General features: G+C 36.1%; 1 protein-coding gene across 2 annotated transcripts in view; it reads right to left on the bottom strand.

The window, feature by feature from the left end:
• LOC110093510 (protein GLUTELIN PRECURSOR ACCUMULATION 3) overlaps positions 1–21,585 on the bottom strand; it is a 46,269-nt gene extending 24,684 nt beyond the window's left edge. Inside the window, exons 1-9 of one of the 2 annotated variants that reach the window (XM_020818747.2) lie at positions 21,405–21,585; positions 21,202–21,299; positions 18,998–19,136; positions 18,886–18,914; positions 18,160–18,256; positions 18,020–18,075; positions 17,803–17,910; positions 17,240–17,296; positions 8,668–8,759 (exon numbers count right to left, since the gene is read on the bottom strand). In XM_020818747.2, the coding sequence (XP_020674406.2) occupies positions 8,668–8,759; positions 17,240–17,296; positions 17,803–17,910; positions 18,020–18,075; positions 18,160–18,256; positions 18,886–18,914; positions 18,998–19,136; positions 21,202–21,299; positions 21,405–21,463 (735 nt within the window). In that variant the 5' untranslated portion in view covers positions 21,464–21,585. Of the gene's footprint in view, positions 1–8,667; positions 8,760–17,239; positions 17,297–17,802; positions 17,911–18,019; positions 18,076–18,155; positions 18,257–18,885; positions 18,915–18,997; positions 19,137–21,201; positions 21,300–21,404 lie in introns of both variants that reach the window. The other variant, XM_020819982.2, reaches the window with a different exon arrangement.
• Between the last annotated feature and the right edge of the window lie 658 nt (positions 21,586–22,243).

The raw sequence follows: 22,243 nt of genomic DNA, 5'->3' as shown, positions 1-22,243 counted from the left end.
GATGGGTGGGTGGTACACGTTCTTTGGAAATAGGACCGACATCCTAGAGAATTTCCTAGTGCCTGGACTATGGGGTTAGATGCTCTAGCTAATGCAATTAAATTTTAATTAGTGGTTACTATGAAGCATGCTAGTTGAATTGTCAGTATGAATGCTATAAGAATTTTAAAACAGGCTTATAAAATAATTTTTTGAAAAGACTGCGTTCTCCCCTAGGTCGGCACTTCATCTCATCAGGCCAGATTATCCGGAACTCAACCCGCAGGCAGGGATGTTTATAAAAGAAAGAAGGATACAGTAATATGCATGCGACCCGGACGATTCGGCAATTCCCTAAGTTTGTTAAGTTTCTATATTATTTTAGAATTTAAAATTTTAGGAGTTTAGTTATAGTAGAAAATTTTGTGGTCTTAAAGCCTAACGGAAATCCAAGCGACACAAAGCGGCATGCAAGAAACAAACCTAGAAAAAGCAAACAATTTCTACTGCGCAATCAGGAAAGCACATCAAATAATCAACATAATCATCTAAATGTTCATAGGCAACTGTCCTTATTAACAACCAGAATTTGGCAAAAGCTAAAATGGTCGGGCCAACTGCCAACAACCCGGATTTCTAAACTTACCTCGCACCCGCACCCAAATGACTTTGAGTGGGATATCTGGTCTTCAATCTTCTGGGTGTCTTCTTCTCTTGGGCTCCTCGGAATTCTTCTCCTTGGACTCGCTTCGATTTCTCCTCCTTTCAGATCTGGATCCGTCGTGGCTTGAATATCCAAACGAAGAGACATTCTCCATTTGGGATTATTGCATTTTCTCTTTGGATTATCTAAAGCCATCCCACTCGATTTCCCAAATGAAGAAGACTATCCCTATAAGGATGCCTCTCTTTTGGGATTCAAGTGGGATAAGAATATCCACACTCAAAGTTGCATTTTTCACACTCTAACTTATTAACAATTTTTACATCCATTATAAAAGAAAATTTCTAGACTCCTGCATCGGTTTCCTAATAAAAATTCAAACAGTTTTTTATATAAAAGTGAAAATGCTAACACAATTGACCTGGCTAAAGCATGCTCTTAATTTTAGAGCTAGCAGGCTCACCTTTGCAATTAATTAATTTAGCCTCATTTATTTAGGGGAGCTGAAGCAAGCACCTGCTAAAACATTATTAAAAATCATGACATTGCTCCCTTTTATAATTTGAGCATGCCCCTGCACGAAGACGTATATATGACGTTCCTAACCTAGGGGTAAATCTAGCATTCATCACATCACAGAGTGCAATAAATGTAAGCACACACACCAATCATTTTTCAAACAGCATGCAATGAAATCCACGAAAAAGCTCCGGCACACAGCAGAAAAGTTAAACCTAGAGGCCTAACCTAGATCTAGAAGTGGTGCCCTAGCAAACAACTCTATGTGTGTGTAAGGCTAGTGTGGTTCGGATAGATCCTAAGTGGGATAATTAGTTAAAATTATCTAGAATTCAGGTATGTTATAGGCAAAAAAAGGTAATTTTAGTTGAAATTTAAATCTTAGTGGATTAGGATCCATTTTAGTATGTTTAGTTTGTTGATCAGTTTTAAAGAACTTAGGGTGATGATATTTGAAGTTAAAGTTGTTTTAGTCAATTTTGGAAAACCCTGGGTCCTTCTAAGACTTAGACTAAGGGTCCAAAAAGTCACTATAAAAAATAGGCTACATCTAGATCTTCTACCACCTTAGGAAAATACTAGACCTTAATACGAGTAGTTAGACAGGTAGTAGGCTAAAATCGGAGTTTTCTATGCAAAGTTATGAATTTTCTAATTTTCGGGCCCTAAATGAACTATGGTTGACCAAAAAGTTGACTTTCTAATCTAGGCCATTTTCTAAAATTCTAAAATTTTTAATAAATACTAGGCCTTAATTGGAGTCTAATGCAAGTGAGTTTACCTAATTTGGAATTTTCTACAATTAGTTATGGATTTTCTAAGATTGGGTAATTAAGGGAATTTTCTAAATTTCCTAATAAAGGGCCGTTTTTACTATTTTGCTCCAAACAAGCTCCAAACTGATTGGAATCACCCCCAAAGGCCAAGAATGACCATAGAAAGTGTTCCCAAGTGTTTGGAGACAGTTTAGGATTTTTAATAATTTTTAATGAATTATTAGGGGCAAAATGGTAAATTCCAACTATGGTCAAATTAGGGGTCAACCTGAAGTCAAACTAGGGAGACCTATTTATCTAAGGTCAAGGATCAGTTTCTGGTCAGTTTGAGATATTATGGGTAATTTTCTGACCTATAATGTATTTATTGTAATTTTCAGAAGGTCTCAGGGCCTTATTTAGCAGTTTAATTAGGGTTGGTTAATTAAGGGGCCTAAAGACTCCTAAAAAATCATAGAAAATTTTGTGATGTTTTAGATGCCACTAAGTTTAAGTGTTGAAGTTTTCATGTCATTCTGGGGTCTATCCTAGTCCCTAGAAAACTTCTAAGTTTAGCTCCTATGAGACTTCTAAGTTTGCTAGACTGATCCTTAATTTTTGTCCTTAGGGTGTCACTACGTTGTAGGAGTTTAATGTGAAGTTTACACTAACCCTCAGGATAATAAATGCAGGGAAACATATATAAAAGCAGTAAACACACCATGTCCTTAGATCTAGGAGAGCCTAAACTAAGTGCTCGTGGTGCAACCTACACATGCAAACTACGAATAATAGGAAATAAAAGACACCTAATGAAGGGATTAGTGAATGATTGGAGCTCAATCACCCACTAATCCTCTCCTCCATGATTGCTCTTCATATCTAGAACCCATGTTTACAATTTCATGCAATAGCGGATCTCCCGGAATTAGGAATTTAATAACATACATAATTTCGCAAATACTCAAAATAATTATAAATATATGTATAATCTTTGAAAAATAATTTAATTTGAAAATAGGTCAATTCATATCTACATAAATATAGGGGAGACCCACTAATCACCCAATCGGGGTTTCAAAAAGGTTTGAAAATAATTTGTATTTTAAAATAATTATGATAATGAATATTTAATTAATATGGAAAAGACTCGGAATAACGATCTAAAACTAAAGCCTGTCAAAACAGCCAAAATCAAGGGCTGGAAATGGTTTCAAAACATAAAGCTCACTTTTCTGAAAAGAACGAGGGGTTACACGTTTAAATCCGACTTAAAACGACGAAAATATGATTTTTCAAAGTTTAAATATAATAAAAGAATAATTTAAAATAGTGTTGTTTTACTGTTTTTGGAATAACAGAAAATGTAAACATAATTTTGATTTAAAAATAGTCTTAAAATATGCAGAATTCAAAATACACCCAAAAAACCAGGTGTTGTGCATCGACAGCGGATTAAAAATGAGAAAGATACGATTTTCTGAAGTTTAAATACAATAAATGGATTTTGAAATAATCAAAAATAAATAATATTTAAATGTATATATTAAAATATCATAAAAATAATTTTTTGATAGTTCTGAAAAATTTAAAGTAATTTAAAAACATACATATATAATAATAATAATATTTTAATTTTACAAGTTAAAATAGCTTTAAAAATATTTTTTATATTAAAATAACTGTGGCGACACGTGGCGGCCCGGGATTGGATCCCGGGACCGCGACCAATGATTGCGCGGCGGCGCGATGATTGCGCCGCCAGCAATCATTGACCCAATGATTGCGGGATAATGACCCGGCGGCGGTCTCCCACTAAGCCACGTCGGAAGACGATTCCAGCCGTTGGATCTCTCGTGGTCACAAACCAACGGTCCAGATGTGATCATACGGCGGAGCGGTTCGACGGGGGCCCCTACACGGCTGTATGAGAGCTCCGCACGACGAAACATCAACCGTTGATCATGAGATCAACGGCTCGGGTTTCGTATACCTGGACCGAACCACGAAAACGCCCTAGAGGGCATTTTTTTGAAGATATCTCTCGATCAGGTGCGTTAAATTGAATGAAATTTTAACCCTAAATTATAGACACGAAGAGCATTCATGGGGAAATAATTTCAAGATCTAAAACTAAGTATATCAAAAGTTATTTAACATTGAGTGTTCTAACTAGGGTTTAGGTTTATACCGAAAATACTCGATGAAATCAAGAGATCTCTGGCTTGTTGCACTTGTAGACTGTCCACGCTCCTAGTTGTAGAAGAAACCACGAGCTTTCGACGTCTAGATCTTGCGCAAAACGAAACGGAAGGGAAACCTCCTCGGGTCGCCGGAGAGTTCGCCGCCGGCGGCTTTGGGTGGTCGAGTTTGACGTGGGGAAGGGAGAGGAGTCTCTCTAGATCTCTCACACGAAATCTCAAGTGTTGAGGCGGCCTAGAGAGAGAGAAAGAGCAAAAAGATCCGGATTTTGACCTAATTTTGGCTATTTAAGGCTTCTAATCCTATGATCAGCGGCTAGGATCGAATTGGGAGGTTATTTGGAGGGAAACCAGGCTTAATTAGCCGTGGTTTTGAATTCAAAACGAAGGGGAGGCTTTTATGCAATTAATAGGCTCTTAAATTGACTTTAATGGGTTATAATTGACCTATTATGACTTGGGTTGACCAAGTCAATGGCTGACTTGGTCAACCTAGTCAATTAGGTCCACAGGGAAGAGTGATCAAGCCATGAAGCCATGAAAAGGATTTAAAATTGATTTTAGGCTTAAAGGGTCTAAATTGGTCAACCCTGGTTGACTTGGTCAACCGGGTTGACTCAGGGTCCAAGCTCGGGCTCAATAGACTCGACTCGACCCCACGAACCTATTGGAGAGGGTCTTGGGGTCAAACTTGGACAATTTGACCAAGTCAACCCTTTGACCAAGGTTTTGGGCAAAATCGAGGTCAACATCTATAAAACCCGATCCTCTAACGATAACCCGACAGAGTCGACAAGGTTCAAGCTACAAATGAAAATGACCCCGAATGCCCCGATGATGGCCGTGTTGAACGATGATCTCAACCGGAGGGGTTCACAAATATTTTCAAATGTCACTATACTACTCAAAAATTCAAAACTCCACAAAGTCAAAACTCCACAAAATCCTAAAAATTCCCAAAAATATTTAAAATTTAAATTCAACCATCAAAGAACTTAAAACAAATCCATACACTTTCCGCAATAGTTTGCCGAGATGGACAAATTAATATTTACTTCAGCTCAAAAAGAGCTAATAGTCTAGTCGAAAATATCACTATGATCCATTCTCAAACAATCTCCTGCCAGTAAAGACGTAGTATGTGCCCTCTAACTTGTTGTTTTGCTGCCAAATAGCACCGCAGGATAAACGGTTATGACCCGGGACCCTCTGAACCGAGTGGTTTTGCCGCCAAATGGCATCACGAAATATCAGTTATGGCCAGAGCCAATACACTCCTTATTGACATCAAATCCTTGAGACATGAATCAATAGGATGTGATTGATAGGGCACAAAACCTTCTATAGCTAAAGTGGATTCAAATTTATCCTCTTAGACAAACATTCAACCCAGGTCTACAAGGTACCCTTGGACGAAGCAACCCATGGCTGCTGACAAGGTTCCTTTTGTCAGGTTAGGTCGACTACCTCCTCTGACTAAATAGATCAGGGACCATAATGGCCCGGGACGACGGAACCATAAAATCTTGATCGGGTCCATCATCCATTCCCCCACCATCCGCTTTAAGTGAAAGATGGTAAAATTTCTATTTTAAATATCAAATTTTTCAAACATCCAAACCCTTCAAATTTTCATAATTTCCAAATCCAAACCCATGTTGCTACTATATGCCAGATACCACGTATTCTCTACGTATTTTATTGACGACTAGCCTTAATCGAAAGCTCTCTCTCATTATCGAGAGGGGTAAATAACTATAGAGGCTTACGCCTATAGGAAACCAGAACTCATATCATAAAGTCCTCACAAAATGAGGGCGAAATCTCTGGGTAGTGTCTTCTCTACAAACCCATCTGCCTTCCAAAATTTGCCTCGGAGCTTAAATCCCTTAAAACTCCCTCGCCGAAAACAAACAGTGCTGGCGGAGGCCAGGGCCGAATTTTCGGAGCCCACAGTTTTATGAAAACTCAAAATCTTTTTAAGATAAGGATAGGGAAGGTTTAAAGGATGTTTCTGAACACAAAAATAAGATGATTCCTTGAAAAATATAGATTTTAAAAATTAGGATTTTCGCTGATTTTTGTATTCTTTCAAAATAGCTTTGTAGGAAAGTTTTCTAGTGACGTTATGGAACTTATTTATGAAGTTAGTTAAATTTTAAGAAGAAATTTTCATGCTCCAAGATTTAGGGTTTTTCAAAATTATGAAAACTTTTAAGTGTGTTGGTTCCTAATGAACTTAGGAATGTTTAAAAGCAAAGATTAGAGCTTTAGTACAAAATGTTATTTTTCTAAATTTTAAATTAGGTAAATCTGAAAATATATTGTATGTTGAGTTATGTTTAAGTGTAAGAGATGGTTTTTATGCATGTGGTAAGTAAAGGAATTGAATGAGGTTTCAAAAAAGCTAGATTTATGATTAAGTTCCAATTTAGAGGAAATAAAAAATGGTATTTATCATGAATTGGGAAAAGGGTTGAGTAGAAAGTCTAAGCATGGTTTATGGATGAGTTCATCGTTCATAGATTAGGATTTTTAGAAGTTTAAAAGAGAACAAATAATGTTTACACTTTATGTCTATCTCTTGTAGATATTGATCGCGTAAAGGGAAGGGTTCATAAGGACTTTTGACGAGTCACACCGTGGTGAAGTAGGTAAAATGAAATTATTTTAATTTTGGAAAGTTCTTTAGATGTAAACATGTAGAAATGATATTTCTCTTTATGTTTTTTGTAATATCATTTATGGCTAGCATGTTTTTATATAGAAGCTCATGATCACATAATACAAAAGCAAAGTTCTTATGCATTGATAGCAGAAAATGGTAAAACTCATATTTCTTTCTTTACAAGTATCATATATGCATTCTTCTACATGCAACATACATTTGAGCATATCTTTTTTTCTCATGTAAGTAACAAACATATAACTCTATATGAGAACATAAATATGAATGGTATACATAAGCCTCTTTTTTGAATAAATAAGAACTATTTGCATATGCATGTTTGATGCGGAACTATCAATGATAAAGGGGTTATTTTGAGATAATGGTAAAGTGGCTCTTTTGAGCCAAATGGTAAAGGGGTTTGCTAAAACCAAATTGAAAAGGTGGTCAATTAAATGTGTACTTGATCAGTACAAATGATACTTCCGAGACGGGTGTTAAATATTATGTTAATATGATATTATATCTTTATGTTAAATGCATATGAGGCATCTAATGAGGCATGAATGCTTAAGGAGAAAGAATTACAAGTTAATGCAAAGAAAGAGAACTTAAAGGTTGATTTAAAGGCATGTTCACCTTACATAATGTATTATGACATGTTGAATATTGATTTGCTTAGAATTAAAAGAATGTTGTAGTTTCTTTCCTTGCCTCTAAATTTAATTGAATATCATTTTATCTATTGAGTTGTGACTCACCCTACTTATGGGACACTTTCAGGAGAACCCGATAAAAGATAATGACGGATAGATCACCCTTTACGTACCGTCGTAGGGAGATGACGGGCGACGGGTTCTTTCTTTTTGGTTTTTGATGTTTTGAGTTTGAAGGATTCATAATGAATTATAAGGAAAAAATTTTGTATATCTTTTCATGTTTTAAACATATATTTTTTAATGTTGAATGGTAGATGAATAGAAAGATAGAAAAATTTCACTTGGCTTTTTAGTGGCTCTTTCTTGAAGTTGGAGATGTTTTGATATTGTAATGTAAAGATTTTTATTTTCTACAATCTGACTTTCATTCCCGCCTCGCCTATGCGAGCTTACCTCACAGCTCCATGCCGTGTTAACTGCAATATTTCTTACACAACTTCTAGCATTACCAATGATCTATCCTCCTTATTCCATTCACACTAATTATATATCTACCTCAATAGCCCATCTTCTAACCTCAGTTTTACACGCCCTAACAACTCATCTGCTTTCAATGATATATTCTTGAATAGATGATACTCACACCATCTCTGTGGTATTATCCTTTTCACTATTTTTTTTTCATACATCCATCTTAACATTCTAAGATAGACCACATTAAAGTTGGCGGCTAATTGCTTATTTGTCCTACAAACAATTTTAATGAATTTACATTCAAATTCCATTATTGCACAGTAGTTTTGAGCACTTCTTAAGTTTAATCATCCAATTTTAAATCTAGAAGTAATGCGCTCATCTATATTCCAGGTCTTTTGTACTAAAAGATCCAAAAAATCTAAGCCTATCAAACTGAACAATAACTTAAACAGAATTAACTTATAATAATAAATTTATGTGACTATAATTACACATACATACTCAATCTATATTCAAATAATACTACCCACTTCTAAAATTTTTCATTGATATAATGTTCATTTACTTCAAAAGAGTTCTTACCAAAAAACTTACACTAAGCAAGCTTACCTTTAATATGGTTAGTAAGCACTTTCATACACCAGGAAACATTCCATCTTAGGATATGGCAAAGCAACAATGAACTAAATAGGAAACTTGAGAATGCATTGAAGAAAATATTATCAAACATCAGAGAAAACATTACATAGTGTCCCCCAGAAGTTATTGTGTGGCCACAGCGAGGAGAGGGTGATTGCCCAGGAAGCTTTAACTGAGTCCAACCTGGTGTCTCATTCTCTTCCACAAGAAAGGTATAAGTATCTCATCAGAATCATAAAAGGGTTAATTCAAATAAGAACTAGCAACATTTGACAATAAATTCAAACACAGTACAGACAGATTCACAGCTTGAAAGAATTTCCTAATAGGCCCGCATCACATACAAATGAACATAGCAGCTTAAGCAGAGATAAATTTAAGATATCAAATGTTTGGTGCCTGTTTTCATAGTATAATGCAATGAATCCTAGAATATCCAACTGATGAATAATAAAAAGTATATAAGGAAGAAAGGAAATTATAGCTTAAGGAAAAAAAAGAACAAATAGCTTCCAGTGCATACCAAGAATGCATTAGGAAAAGCCAAAATAAGAATGAATGAACTAAGCATTTCAAAAGCATTAATAATATTTTCTCCATTTAACATACATATTAAAGTTACTACACGGAGACTGGGCTACCATATTATTGATACTTAAGGCGCCCTTTTTCTATTTCCTTCTCTTTTTAAATTTCAAAAGTTTCAGGCATTTAAACTTGCATACTAACTTTAAACTTGTATTTTAAATTCAGCAGAATATTAATACTACTACTACAACAACAACAATATCAAGCCTTTGTCCCACTACGTGGGGTCGGCTACAACAATCTTTTTCTCCATTGTGTCATGTTAAAAGTCAAATTCTCGTTTAAATCTAAAATTAATGTATGATTAAATATTGATTGAAAATTACAAGCTAGAAAACTTTTCCAGGTATATTTCCATCAATCAACTTGCTATCTTTCTTACATGAGATATCAGGATAAAAAATGTCGTTAGTGGAAACCATAGTAACAATGCTACCCTTCAAGAAAACCAAAAAGAACGGAAGCCTTGACAACAGTGGTGTTTCATCAGCATGTTAGTGCCTTTCTTAACGAGTAACGTGAGCAATGGTGCATATGCTACGACAACGCCCTCTACACGTAAGAGCCAGCCGCCTGGTTTAGAAGGACCTAACCCAGCAGAGAAGTTGGGCGGGAATAGGGAAGGGGTTTTGGCTCCCTTTATAGGGCTCAGGAAAACTGTAATTCAATATGTAAGGAGGAAAAATAGAGGTAGAGATATTAAGGAATGTTTTAATTAAAATTGGGAGGGAATTAATTAGGGAAAGAGATCCAAATTGGATTCAATTTGGTGAGGGAATCATTTAGGAAAAGTAGGCTGATTTGAGAGGGAATTGGGGAAGCCTATTTTATTTCAAATGGGATGCATGAGTTTATGCTATAGTTTTCTTTGAAAGTTTCCTAGCAGCATCTAAGATTTGTGGGAGAGCTGATTTACCTCTCGAATGGTAGATCAATTGTATCTTGCATCGCTTTTGAAGAAGAAATCCAAATTCCTCTCCTAAATATGTATTCATGCACTTTAATTATCTCCATTGCTATTTTCTACCTCCAAGATGCTACAAATTGGTATCAAAGCAAGGTTTTTTGGATACAATGGCATCAAAGAAGATGGATGCATTGGAAGGTGAAATGGAGCAATTCAAATCTGGGATGGAGGAGAAATCCTCAACTATCGAAGAAATATTTTCAACCATAGAGAATAGGATGGAGAGCCGATTTGGGGGTTGGAGGAGATGATGAAGAACCTCATTGCGATGCAATCCAAAAATCCACTGGCGGTTCTGATTTTTAACCCTCACCATGATTTGGTCTAGATTTTCTTGGTCGAATCTAAAAGGAAAAAAGATCATATGGGAAGAGTTTGATGAATAGAATCCCTTTCATCAAGAGCCACCTCTTGCGGCTCCGATAATGAGCAGAACATAATTTCTTGATGGGAGAAAAAAAGAAGGGAGTTTTATGGTAAAGGTGGTGGGGTGACTGACCACTATGGAAGGCTTATTAGGCGAGGGGAGTGGGCTACCAGAGAAGAAGGAGGACAAACCGAGCCATGGGGATCTGGTCATGGGAGGCAGAAGGATGAAAGGTTGGATTCCCACCCTATTTATATGCGGGGAACCTTCGTAGGAGTAGAAGCTAGGGTGGAGATGCGAATGTAAGGAAATTGAAGATGTTTATGTTCTAAGGGAAGATGTCCATGGATGTGTATACCGGGTGGATAGGCAATTCGCAGTAAATGAGAGAGGAGGACAAACTTATAGTTGCAAGGTTATGTTCAGAGGGGAAAGCCCTAACTTGGTTCTAGTGGAGGGAGGCTAGATATCTGATCTGTTCGTGGGAGGAGTTTAAGGATTGCTTGTTGGAATATTTCCAAGCCATTTGGGAAGGAGTCCTACACGAGCAATTCCTTACCTTGACTCAGGAGGGGACCGTAATGGAGTACAGGGAGAAGTTTGAGTTGTTTTCGAGGAGGTTGAGTGGATTTTCTAAGACAGTGTTGGAGGGAAATTTCATGAAGGGTCTCAAGCCCAACATACAAGCAGACCTCTAATTGCTGAGGCTGAGGTGCTTGATGGAGACGATAGAGCTAGCCTAAATAGCGGAGGATCAGAGACAAATGGAGAGGATCAATAATAGCAAAGTCATGGAAGGCTCTTATAGAAGTACCTCGACTTCAGTGGCACCGAAGACCCAGTCGATGTCATTTTAGCGAGAGGCACCAAGGGAAAAGAGTGCGAGAGTTCGCCCCGGAGCCAACTTCAAGCACCTCACAGAGGAAGAGGTGCAGGACAAAAGAGCGAAGGTGTATAATTTCACTATGATTAGAAGTATGCACTATATTATTGGTGTAAGGACTGCACACTCCAGGTCCTTATAATGTGATAACCCAAATTTCTAAAATGATTTTGTTTAAATGAAAAATATGAATTTCAATGTCGTGTCTTACCAAAGATGGAAGAGGAAGGGAAGGCAAGAAGAGAGAAAAAATTTAGCGTCATTTTTGTAAAATTTGCTCGAATTGTGGTAGGTGACTCTGATCCTACTTTTATTTTCAAATATTTTGATTTCAATCATTTGATTCTCCCCAAAACTGATTTTATTGCATTTTCCCTAGATTTATTGAATTTCTACCATGTAACTTTTTATATGATATCATATTTATTATTCTAGAAATTTTGATTGTAACATTTTTTAATTTCACCAAATAAAATAGAAGTTATTAAATTTTGTATGATTTTTCCTAAATAGAAGCAAGTTTTTTTTATTTAAGCAGACTATTAATAGAAGCATTGTGAATAAATGTAAACATGTGGTTAAGTAATAGCTGGTCATTATTACTGCTAAAAAATATGATATTAATATGTGAGAAAATTAAGTAAAAGGCTGGTTTCACTAACGTTGGCTGAATATTGACTGACCTGTACAAGATGGTGGGCTAACGGATTTTCCTTTAAATATATAGTTAAGTGTTATCCTCGACTGATTCACATGTGATACTAATTAGCAGTTATAAGGAGTGATTATTGTGCCGATGAGACAAAAGAATGATTACTCTGTTTATTAAACCTACGATTACTGACTACGGATTACTGATACTGAAATACACCGCTTAAATAAGGACTTACTTGATTAATAAGATTATTGAAATGGATGTTACTGATTCATTATTACTGCACGTTTTTATTGTTCACTATTTACTGATTTATTATCACTGTACTAATTTACTATTATTGTTATGGGTTTACAGATACCGATATTGTCACTGATATTGATATTGATGTTACTACTGGTATATTGTTACTATTGTTCTTGATTGACCAATTATATGACGTATTGAGCATATGATTACGATATTGCACTGATGTTGATATAGAATGTGATTATTGTTATTAGTTTATTGCATTTATATCACTACTACCGTTTTACTAAATTGATATCACTACTCCCAATTTATGTCATTGATATGATTTTTTATATTCTTTACCAATGTTTTGATTTTACTAATCTATGCGAGTCCTTTATTGATGGTCATTGCTTGATAATATTATTATGATGATGCTTTATGGTTTCGACATCTATATTGATTTACTGATTTTCACATTGTACTACTTTATTGATTCTCGTATCATATTGTTTTATTGTTTACAGACTTTATTGCTACTGTATGTGTGTTTTACTATTTTTACACATTCATGTCATATGACTGTAATTGATATTGAACTGATTACACATGAATATTGCTTCTTTACCATATTTTGGGTTAGCTATAGGATTTGGTGATCTATTGGGCTATTTAACTCATTATATGTGATTTAAATCATTTCAGTTCAGGGAAGATGATCAGGATTGTGATGTTGATCAGGTTTCTCTAGGTTTACTATTAGTCAAAAATATAAAAAATAAAAAAAAAGGTTTACTATTAGTCGTTTCTTTCTGTTGATAGTTATTATTTTGTACTAAAGACTGAAATTATATATTGTATTTATATGATTCCTGAGTATTATATAAGATATTAGAGAAATGAATAGAGATGCATATAGATGTTTTGATCGATGGAATTTTCTTCTGCTGATATTTGATTTTATTACTGATAATTGAAATTAAATAGATATGGTTGTCGCCTAATAAAAGATAAAACAACAACAACAACAACAACAACAACAACAACATCAAGCCTTTATCCCACTACGTGGGGTCGGCTAATAAAAGATAAAAGAAAATCCAAATTAGATTTTGGGGAATCATATATTATTTATGATGATGAAACCGACCGTGAGGATCTGGTGGAGGAAATATGAGGGAGCACTTACACCTGGATGTAGCAAAAGTGTCCCTAAATCCAGTGGTGGAATTTCCACATAATCACATCATAAAAGTGAGGAAGTAGATCAGGGAGCAGCCAGTGGTGGTCTTGGTAGATAGTGGGGCTACTCACAACTTATCTCCAATCAGGTCGTGGACCAGTTGGGATTGAAGTTGATAGATATGGGGAGCTTTTGAGTAATGATGGGAATAGGAAAGGTGGAGAGGACTAGGGTGGTTTGCAAGAGCTTAGTGTTGTCACTCAAGGGCATACACATAGTGGAGGATTTCTTCCTTCGAATTTGGAAAGTACTAATGTGATCTTAGAGATGAAGTGGTTACAGACGATCGGGAAGACAAAGGTGAAATGGAAATCCTTGACTATGAAGATTCAAGTGGAAGAGAAGAGGATGATGCTACAAGGAGATGCCAGTCTATGCAGAACAATGGTTTCATTCAAAATCATGGTCAAGTTAATACAAGGAGCAGGGATGGGATACTTGGTGGAGTTGAAGAGCCTTGAGGAGGTTTGAGATTCAGAGTAGGTCGATGTCCCTAAGTGTGTAGATCAGCTTCTATAGCAATTTCCTGAGGTTTTTTCAATAGTCTAGAGGATTACCGCCACTCCGGGAGCACGACCACATTATTACCTTAAAGGAGTAAGCTTCTCCTATTAGTTTACGACTGTACTGATATCACCAGATTCAGAATGATGAGATAGAGATGCTCATCGGAGAGATGTGAGCCCCTTTTTTAGCACAATTTTACTAGTGAAAAAGGATGGCAGTTGGAGGTTTTATGTGGATTATAGGGCCCTAAACAAGTAAAATTGTGTTGGATAAGTTTCTTATCCCCGTGATTGATGAGCTACTGGATGAGTTATTTGGGGCAATCATCTTCTCAAAGATTGACCATAAATCAAGGTAACACCATAACAAAATGAAGTCGGGGATGTTCACGAGATACTTTTCAGGACTCATGAAGGTCACTACGAGTTTTTGATAATGCCTTTCAGCCTTACCAACGCTCCAACCACTTTTTATCCCCTTTTGAACCGAGTTTTTCAACCCTACCTCAAAAAGTTTGTCTTGGTATCTTTTGACGACATCTTGATATGCAACCGTATGGAGGAAGAGCATGTGGGTCACCAGAGGACTGTACTGAAGAATTTGAGGGAGCACCAACTGTATGTCACTTAAAGAAATATTCTTTTGCACAGCCATGTGTGGAGTACCTAGGACATGTGGTAAGCAAAGCAGGGGTAGCAACAGACCAATCCAAGATTGAGGCTATGCTGGATTAGCCTTTAGCTAAGAACCTAAGGAGCTGAGACGGTTCTTAAGCCTCATCGTGTACTAGCATGGCCATTGACTAAGCGGCTAATGAAGGATAGTTTAAATTGGGGGGGAGGCAGCAACACAGGCCTTCGAGCAACTAAAGAGAGGCATGACCAAAGTACGCGTGTTAGCACTCCCTGATTTCAATAGGTCGTTTGTGGTGGATACGCATGCATCAGGATACGGACTAGGGGCAATGCTCATGCTGGATCATCGGCTTGAAGAGAGCACAGCATACCATCCCAAGATAAATGCTTAGATAGAGGTGCTCAACAGAAGTGTGGAGACCTGTTTGAGATGCTTTGTATTAGATATGCTGAAGAGTTGGGCAAAGTGGATTGATTAGGCAAAATATTGATACAACACCTCGTACCATTTAGTAAAAAAATACAAACCTTTAAGGATTCTCTATAAGAGAATCACCTCATTTGATTCATTATGGACATAGAACTACAACAGTATTAAGTATAGATTAGTACTTAGAGGAGAGGACGGGATATTATCTGAGCTCAAGGGACATATGTCAAGAGTCCAGCAAATCATGAAAAGGAAGGCGGGTGAGCATTGAGCCAGAAGACATGGTTTACTTAAAGCTGAGACCCTGCAGGCAGAAGACACTAGCCAGGACGAAGAATGAGAAATTATCCCCAAGATACTTGGGCCTTACGAGGTTTTGGAATGCATTTGAGCAATAACCTATCGATTATGACTACCACCCTCATCAGCATTGCATCTAGTCTTTCATGTCCCACAGCTGAGAAAGGCGATAGGAGATCATACACCAACTTCACTACCCTCGACTTTAACAAAAAACATGGAGTTTATTTTGGAACTCCTAGAAGTACGTGTGCAAGGAGGAGAGACAAGGGCACAGGAAGTGCTAATCAAGTGGAAGGATTTGCAAGAGCATGATGCTACATGGGATCCATATGAGAAGATTAGGAGACGGTTCTCATCCTTCCACCTTAAGGTCAAGGCAAGTCTTTAGGGGGCGAGTATTGTTATGACCACGCCCTCTACGGGAGTGAGTCATCCGCACGGTTCAAAAGAATCGAACCCAGATGAGAAGTTGGGCAGATACAGGGAGGGGGTTTCGGCTCCCCTTTTAGGGACCAGGAAATCTGTAATTCAATATGTAAGGAGGAGAAATAGAGGGTGAGATATTAAGGAATGTTTTAGTTAAAATTGGGAGGGAATTAATTAGGGAAAAGGATCCAAATTGAATTCAAATGGAGAGGGAAACATTTAGGAAAAGTAGGATGATTTGGGAGGAAATTAGGGAAGTCTATTTAGGGCTAAATGTTGGGTTATTTAAGATGGGATGCATGAGTTTCTGTTATAGTTTTCTTTGAGAGTTTTTTAGGGGCTTCTAGGGTTTGTGGAAGAGCTAATCTACCTCTTGAATAGTAGATCAGTTGTATCTTGCATTGTTTTAAAGAAGAAATGTAATGTAGCTCCGAAATTTGTATTCCTGCACTTTACTCTTATGTCCTTTGCTGTTTTCTACCTCCAAAACGCATCAGCATACTTACAAATTGAAACAAAAAATAGTCATCAATTAATATACAATATTACAACTAGAATTACATTTACCTATGGTGCAGAATGATTCAATCCATAAAAGCGAAGAGTAGTTTCTGATACTTCAACGGTAATGAATGAAGCAAGAAAAAACTGCATATGCTGAAAAGAATCTAACAAGAAGCTCTAACAAAAGAACTGGAATAATGATATAGATAGAAGTGCTATGATGTCAAGTTATGTAGATAGAAGTGCTATGATGTCAAGTTATGTAGATAGAAGTGCTCTGATGCCAATTTCTGTAGACAGACGTGTTATTACAATAATTGATGCATACAGATGAAGTTTGATGCCAACTTAAGCACATAAAAGTGATGTAAAATCAAGTGATGTAGATAGAAGTAACCTAACAATTAATGCAAGATGAGGTACCTTGAACAGTAAGCTTGTGAAGTGATCTAGTGTTTAGGTAAACTGAACTAGACAATTTTTTTAACATCAAAATTGTAGAGCAACATAACGAAGAAGTACAACTTTAAATCACTAAATTTCAATGAGAATTGAGAGAATATGGAAAGCAAGATAGGATGAGATGGAAGACGGGGGGCGGGGCTAATTCCAATGGAATTCAAATTCAAGTATATTCTTCGCGTAAGTCCAAGACATTATTTTATAGAGAAAGGAACCAAACAATTACGTCCAAATAAAAAGGAAAGTTGCATAAACACCAAACTAATAGATATTTTCTAGGATAAACATTAAGGGAAAATACATATAATGTGAAATAAACTCTAAATTAAATCCTAAAGAGGGTTATTGTCCTGCCTCAAATAAGGATAAACTATTACTTAACATTTATAGTTATCAAAGGAATGATAAGAAAATTAAGTCTCAGAATTAACAGCTGATCATAAAAATCTAGCATCAAATGTGGTAAAAAAACATTACCTTCTTCAATAAGACCTTTCAAAGCCCATAAATCTCCCATAATAGGTCCACCGCCTCCTATGAGAAATGATGTAGAATCTGGTCAATAAACGTTCATAGCCCTCGTGCATACTTAAAAATGACCCTTCAAAGCCCTAAGTCTGTCATCCACTAGCTCCAATGGAAAAATGAGAAATGACTTGTAGAATTTGAGAAATAAGCATTCACAGCCCTTACGCAAGTTATACATGCAAGAAACTTCTGCAAGCAAGAACTTGAAACCCATCATTAGCAACAACACTGTAGCAGCTGCAGCATCTTCTTGCTTGTTTCAAATTAATTCGTGAAATTCTTACATCAAACGATTATCATCAACATAGCACGTCTAGAATAGGAATGAACATGTTGATATTTCAATTATTTTCCCAAGACTAGAAAACAAAAACAACAACAACAATAAAATCTAGCCTTTATCCCACTAGGTGGGGTCGGCTATGTGAATCCTATTTTCCCAAGACTAAAAAAGAATTTCAAAATTTCACATGTGAAAATAACAAGAGAAAATGCATAATGTTAGAGCTTACCTCTTCCACCAAAGACAAGCAGTCGCTTCTCAACCATGGTGGCTGTATGCCCACACCTCGGTGGTGGTGCAGAACCAATAATTGATAACTCTGTCCACTCGAGTGATACTAGTTATAAAAACATGAGAAAGCATAGAACCCTTGAGAAACTATATCTAATTACGGAATTTATACACAGTGATAAGGTTAAAAAAATCCAAAAGCGGTATAGCATTACTTGTGTCTAAGATATAAACATCTGACAACCATTTTTTACCATCCCAACCACCGTACCTGCAAAACATTCATACTTTAGAAGTATTTTTGGCAATAAAGTGCTTATTCTGAATTATTTCATTGAATTCAATTTATACCTACATAACAATTTTTCTATTTCCAATAGCTGAAGCAGCAGAAAACTCCCTTGGTGATGGCAAGTCACCAAAGCTTGTGAGCTCTGACCATTGCCAAATTTCTGACAATAACATATAATGGCAGAAATTAGTTGGTAGAGATGTAGATAACGAAGTAGAGCTTAAAAATAAGCTAATTAAAACAAGATATGAAAAAAAAAATGAAAAAAAAAGTAAAATAAAGTGAGAGCAGACTATAAAAAATTGGATAGGAATTCAAACTCAATTTAACCTCAAACTGTGCTAGATATAGTTTTTTTTTTCTTGAATAATATTCATTCATAGAAAAAAAGATGATGTGAAAGGTAACATGGACTTGCAAGCTTTTCAGAAAATTCACAGAACGCCAACAGAATAGTATGACTGACAACAAGAAATAGGAAAATGAAACACATTACATTTCTTTCAAATTAGAACATGAGGCAAAAAGGATATATCATGTAGCACAGCATAGATTTCCAATAAAGGAAAATAATATGATAGAAGCATAAAAAAACATACAGAATGCTAAAGCACAATGGTTAGATAGACTATGCGGACAAAGGAAAATAAATTCCAAAATACCAGCATTTTTCAGAAAATAATAAATAGAGGTTCTAGTTGTAGTTACAAATTTGCACAAACATAATTATTGGATGCAGAGAATGAACTAAAAACAAATCCAGTTTAAGAAGATGAAGAACATGCGTACCAGTATCAAGCATCCAAAAATCACCCAACCTAACAAGATAATTATTTGGTAAGTGCCAACGTCATATAACTCTTAAAACTCAAGAACAAGTAATAATAGAAAAGTATACCACCTCTTGCTTCCTGAGCGCCCACCAAAGATAAACATATGGCAATCAATAGCAACTGCAACATGAAATGCACGTGGAGCTGGTCCCACCTGTCCATCAGATCCACTTCCTGTACAGTCAGGAGCAAACCAAATACCATTGTCTGCGCATAGAAGAACCCCTCAAACATTTAGAACACTTCTTGTAAAACCCACTCTTAAAGTTAAAAGGGCAACTAAAGGTCTACAATACCGAGAATTGGCTCTAATGGTTATATTATGTAATCATACTACTTATAAAAAATTTGTACAACAACAACAACATCAAGCCTTTGTCCCACTAAGTGGGTCGGCTACATGAATCATTTTTCTCCATTGTGTCATGTTAAAAGTCAAATTCTTATTTAAAAATAATAAAAAAAAATCATTTCTAATATTTTCTAACCAAGTCTTTTTAGATCTATCTCTACCTTTCTTAACATAAGTCAAATCTAATACCTCTACTTTCCTAACCGGGGTCATCGGAAGTAGAAAATTTGTAACGATAAACAAATTTCAAACAGTGAGATAGAAGGTGAAGGGAATTGGAAGACGCCTAGTGAAAGACAAGTGCATCATACTGGAGTTTAAGAGTGGTTTATTTAGTATCAAATCAGCATTGGATTTTCCCAATAATCTGTGAAACTGGGACAATACTGCTATCATCACCATGCATCATTGTCTAGATTGATATAGCAAAATAGAAGTATGCTTCAGCATGAGAAATATAACTGATTTGTCCCACTACATAATCAAAATGTCAAAAGTGAAACACCCCATCTTTGTTAATTCATAGTTTCGGCAAGGTTTGTCCCTTAAATAAACCTCAAAATTTTCAGATCAATAATACCCGGGAAATGGATATAAATGTAAGATCAAAAGTTCATTCAATGGTCCTTTTAACCATAATTGCAAAACTTCGTGATAGTCTTTTGTACATTCCATGCATCACATACATAGGTTACTCTGCTCCACAGAAGATTTCGCAACTACCTCATATGGAGTAAAGGCAACTGAGATCCATAATAGAGACGGACCATAAGGAAAAGAAATTGTTTCCAGCATCTTGCATTTTAAGCGCATTAGGAGATTACTTCTCGAGAAGATTTGTTGACCTGCCATGGTGGAGAGTTAAGAAGCAACAGAATAACACTTTCAAGAGAATATTTTGTGATTTTAATAGCACTCTCTAGGACGAATCGTCTACATAAAATTAATTACTCGTGTACCCTTCTACATTTTAAAGGGGAAACAACATCAGGGGTGCTGTGTCAACTCCACTAGGGCCACGTCATCTAAAGCATACTGTCCTAAATTCATCTCATAAAAGCCTTCTGAGATTCATAAATGAGACCTAGTTTGAAATGATGCCGGATAAGGAAAACAAGAGAAAGGGAAATAAACTGAAGTGGATCTATTAAAGCTTTGTAATCTAATGTGACCGTTGCCAGTTACTAGAAACGTAGCAAAAAGTCCAGCCCCAGGTATTTACAAATAGATTATAATACCATCGTCTACAGAGACTATTAGTTCTTCCACCATCGTCTAAATGTGTGGCATGCATTTTCAAGAGCATGGCATGATTGCTTTTCTTTAAAGGGGCCCTGAATTGGAGCTGAGAGATGGACAAAAGAAAAGAAAAGGAGATTGAATTATCTCATGAATCATGATCTTCTAGGGTAACAACAAAAAGATTTCGGATAAAGTTCAATCTCATTATATTCGCTCATTCTCCTTAACCAAAACAAGCTTCAACCTATAGCAGGTGAGAGTTTAAAACGGCTGAGCTTATACCGAGCAATTTAACCAATTTTATTCATCTTCTAAATGTGCTTTCTTGAGTAATTGTTTGACTGAGGTCTGTAGCGTCAAAACTATCTAAATAAGCATTCTGAAGAAGTCCTTTTACGCCCTTTTAGACAACCATTTTTACAGGTTAGCTTCAAGGATAAATTAGATTCCACAGAGGCTGTTCTACCATTGAAATTTGGTGTTCGACTATTCTTACTCTAGAAATCTAATATCATGGTGAGGCAGTTCAATAATCATCTAAATAGCATGAAAATATCAAGGAAGCCAATGTTATTGGAACTTTTGCATGTTAAGCCTGATCCATCTGTACAGGAAACTCGAAACCCATGACAAGAGAAGTGATGAAAAGAGGAAGTGGAAGAGAGTAAAACTGCATACCAACGTCATAGACGGAGATATCAACGAGAAATCTTCGATCGGCGAAGCCTCCAAATACGACAACCTTCGATTTTCCCACGTTCACCGCAGTGTGACCGCTGCATTTCCGAAAAGTGTTGCCGACAGGATAATGTACGAGATTAAAACAAGAAATCAAAATGGGAATGAGGAATTGAAGAGAAAAGGAAGTGCAAATAGGTTACCTTCGAGCAATTGGGAGATTTCCGCCGAAATCTGAGGAATCGGCTCTAACCCAGTGCATTTTTTGTTTCCCTTTTCCAACCCTGCTTCCAATGGGCCCCTAGAAGCAAACTTGGAGAAGAATCAGAAAAACCAGGATTAACCTGCTGCGTACTCCGTGTGGAGTCCAAAGGTAGGGCTAGACACCCGGACTCCAATTTTTTATGGGTGATTTTTTTTTTCATCCACCTGAGTTTTTTAATAACGTGTGGTTCGATGATTCGGTTCAACTAGTTTAATTAATAATTTTTTTGTCAGTGATGATCCGACCCAGTCCAGATATAATATTTTTTTTTTTTTAAAATGACAGCGTTGTGTCGCGTTCAGTTCTCAAATCGAATAAAAATGTTAAAAGTTTTAGGATTTTATCAGAATTTCATTTCTATTATTGAAATATACTAGAATAGACATGAAAAATTAAAAGAAGAGCATTTAAAGATCAAACACCATGCCATTTTTGTAAATATGTACATCAAATTTCTGTTGTCAAATTTATTTTTTCTCAGCAATAACTACAGAACACAAAGAAACTCATAGTATTGTCCAGAATATAGGTGATTTTCTCATAGCATCTTTATCTTTCTAATTACTGCTGATTTTTTCTAATGCACTCTATTGATCATATATAGATTTGATTTCTGGAGCATACATCCGTTGTTGACCATATATTGATTTATGCAAAACCTCATTTCCTTTGTTGGGGAAACCCTTTTTTTTTTTTGTCATCTAGGTCTCTAACTTATTTAGGAATCTTAGGGATATCCAAGTACACATGATTTCCAACACAAAATAGGATATATAA

The sequence above is a fragment of the Dendrobium catenatum genome, unplaced genomic scaffold, assembly GCF_001605985.2.
Source record: "Dendrobium catenatum unplaced genomic scaffold, ASM160598v2 original_scaffold_117901, whole genome shotgun sequence".
Taxonomy (NCBI): Eukaryota; Viridiplantae; Streptophyta; class Magnoliopsida; order Asparagales; family Orchidaceae; genus Dendrobium; species Dendrobium catenatum.
The sequence above is the reverse complement of the archived record's forward strand: the minus strand, read 5'-3'. Positions and strand labels throughout refer to the sequence as shown.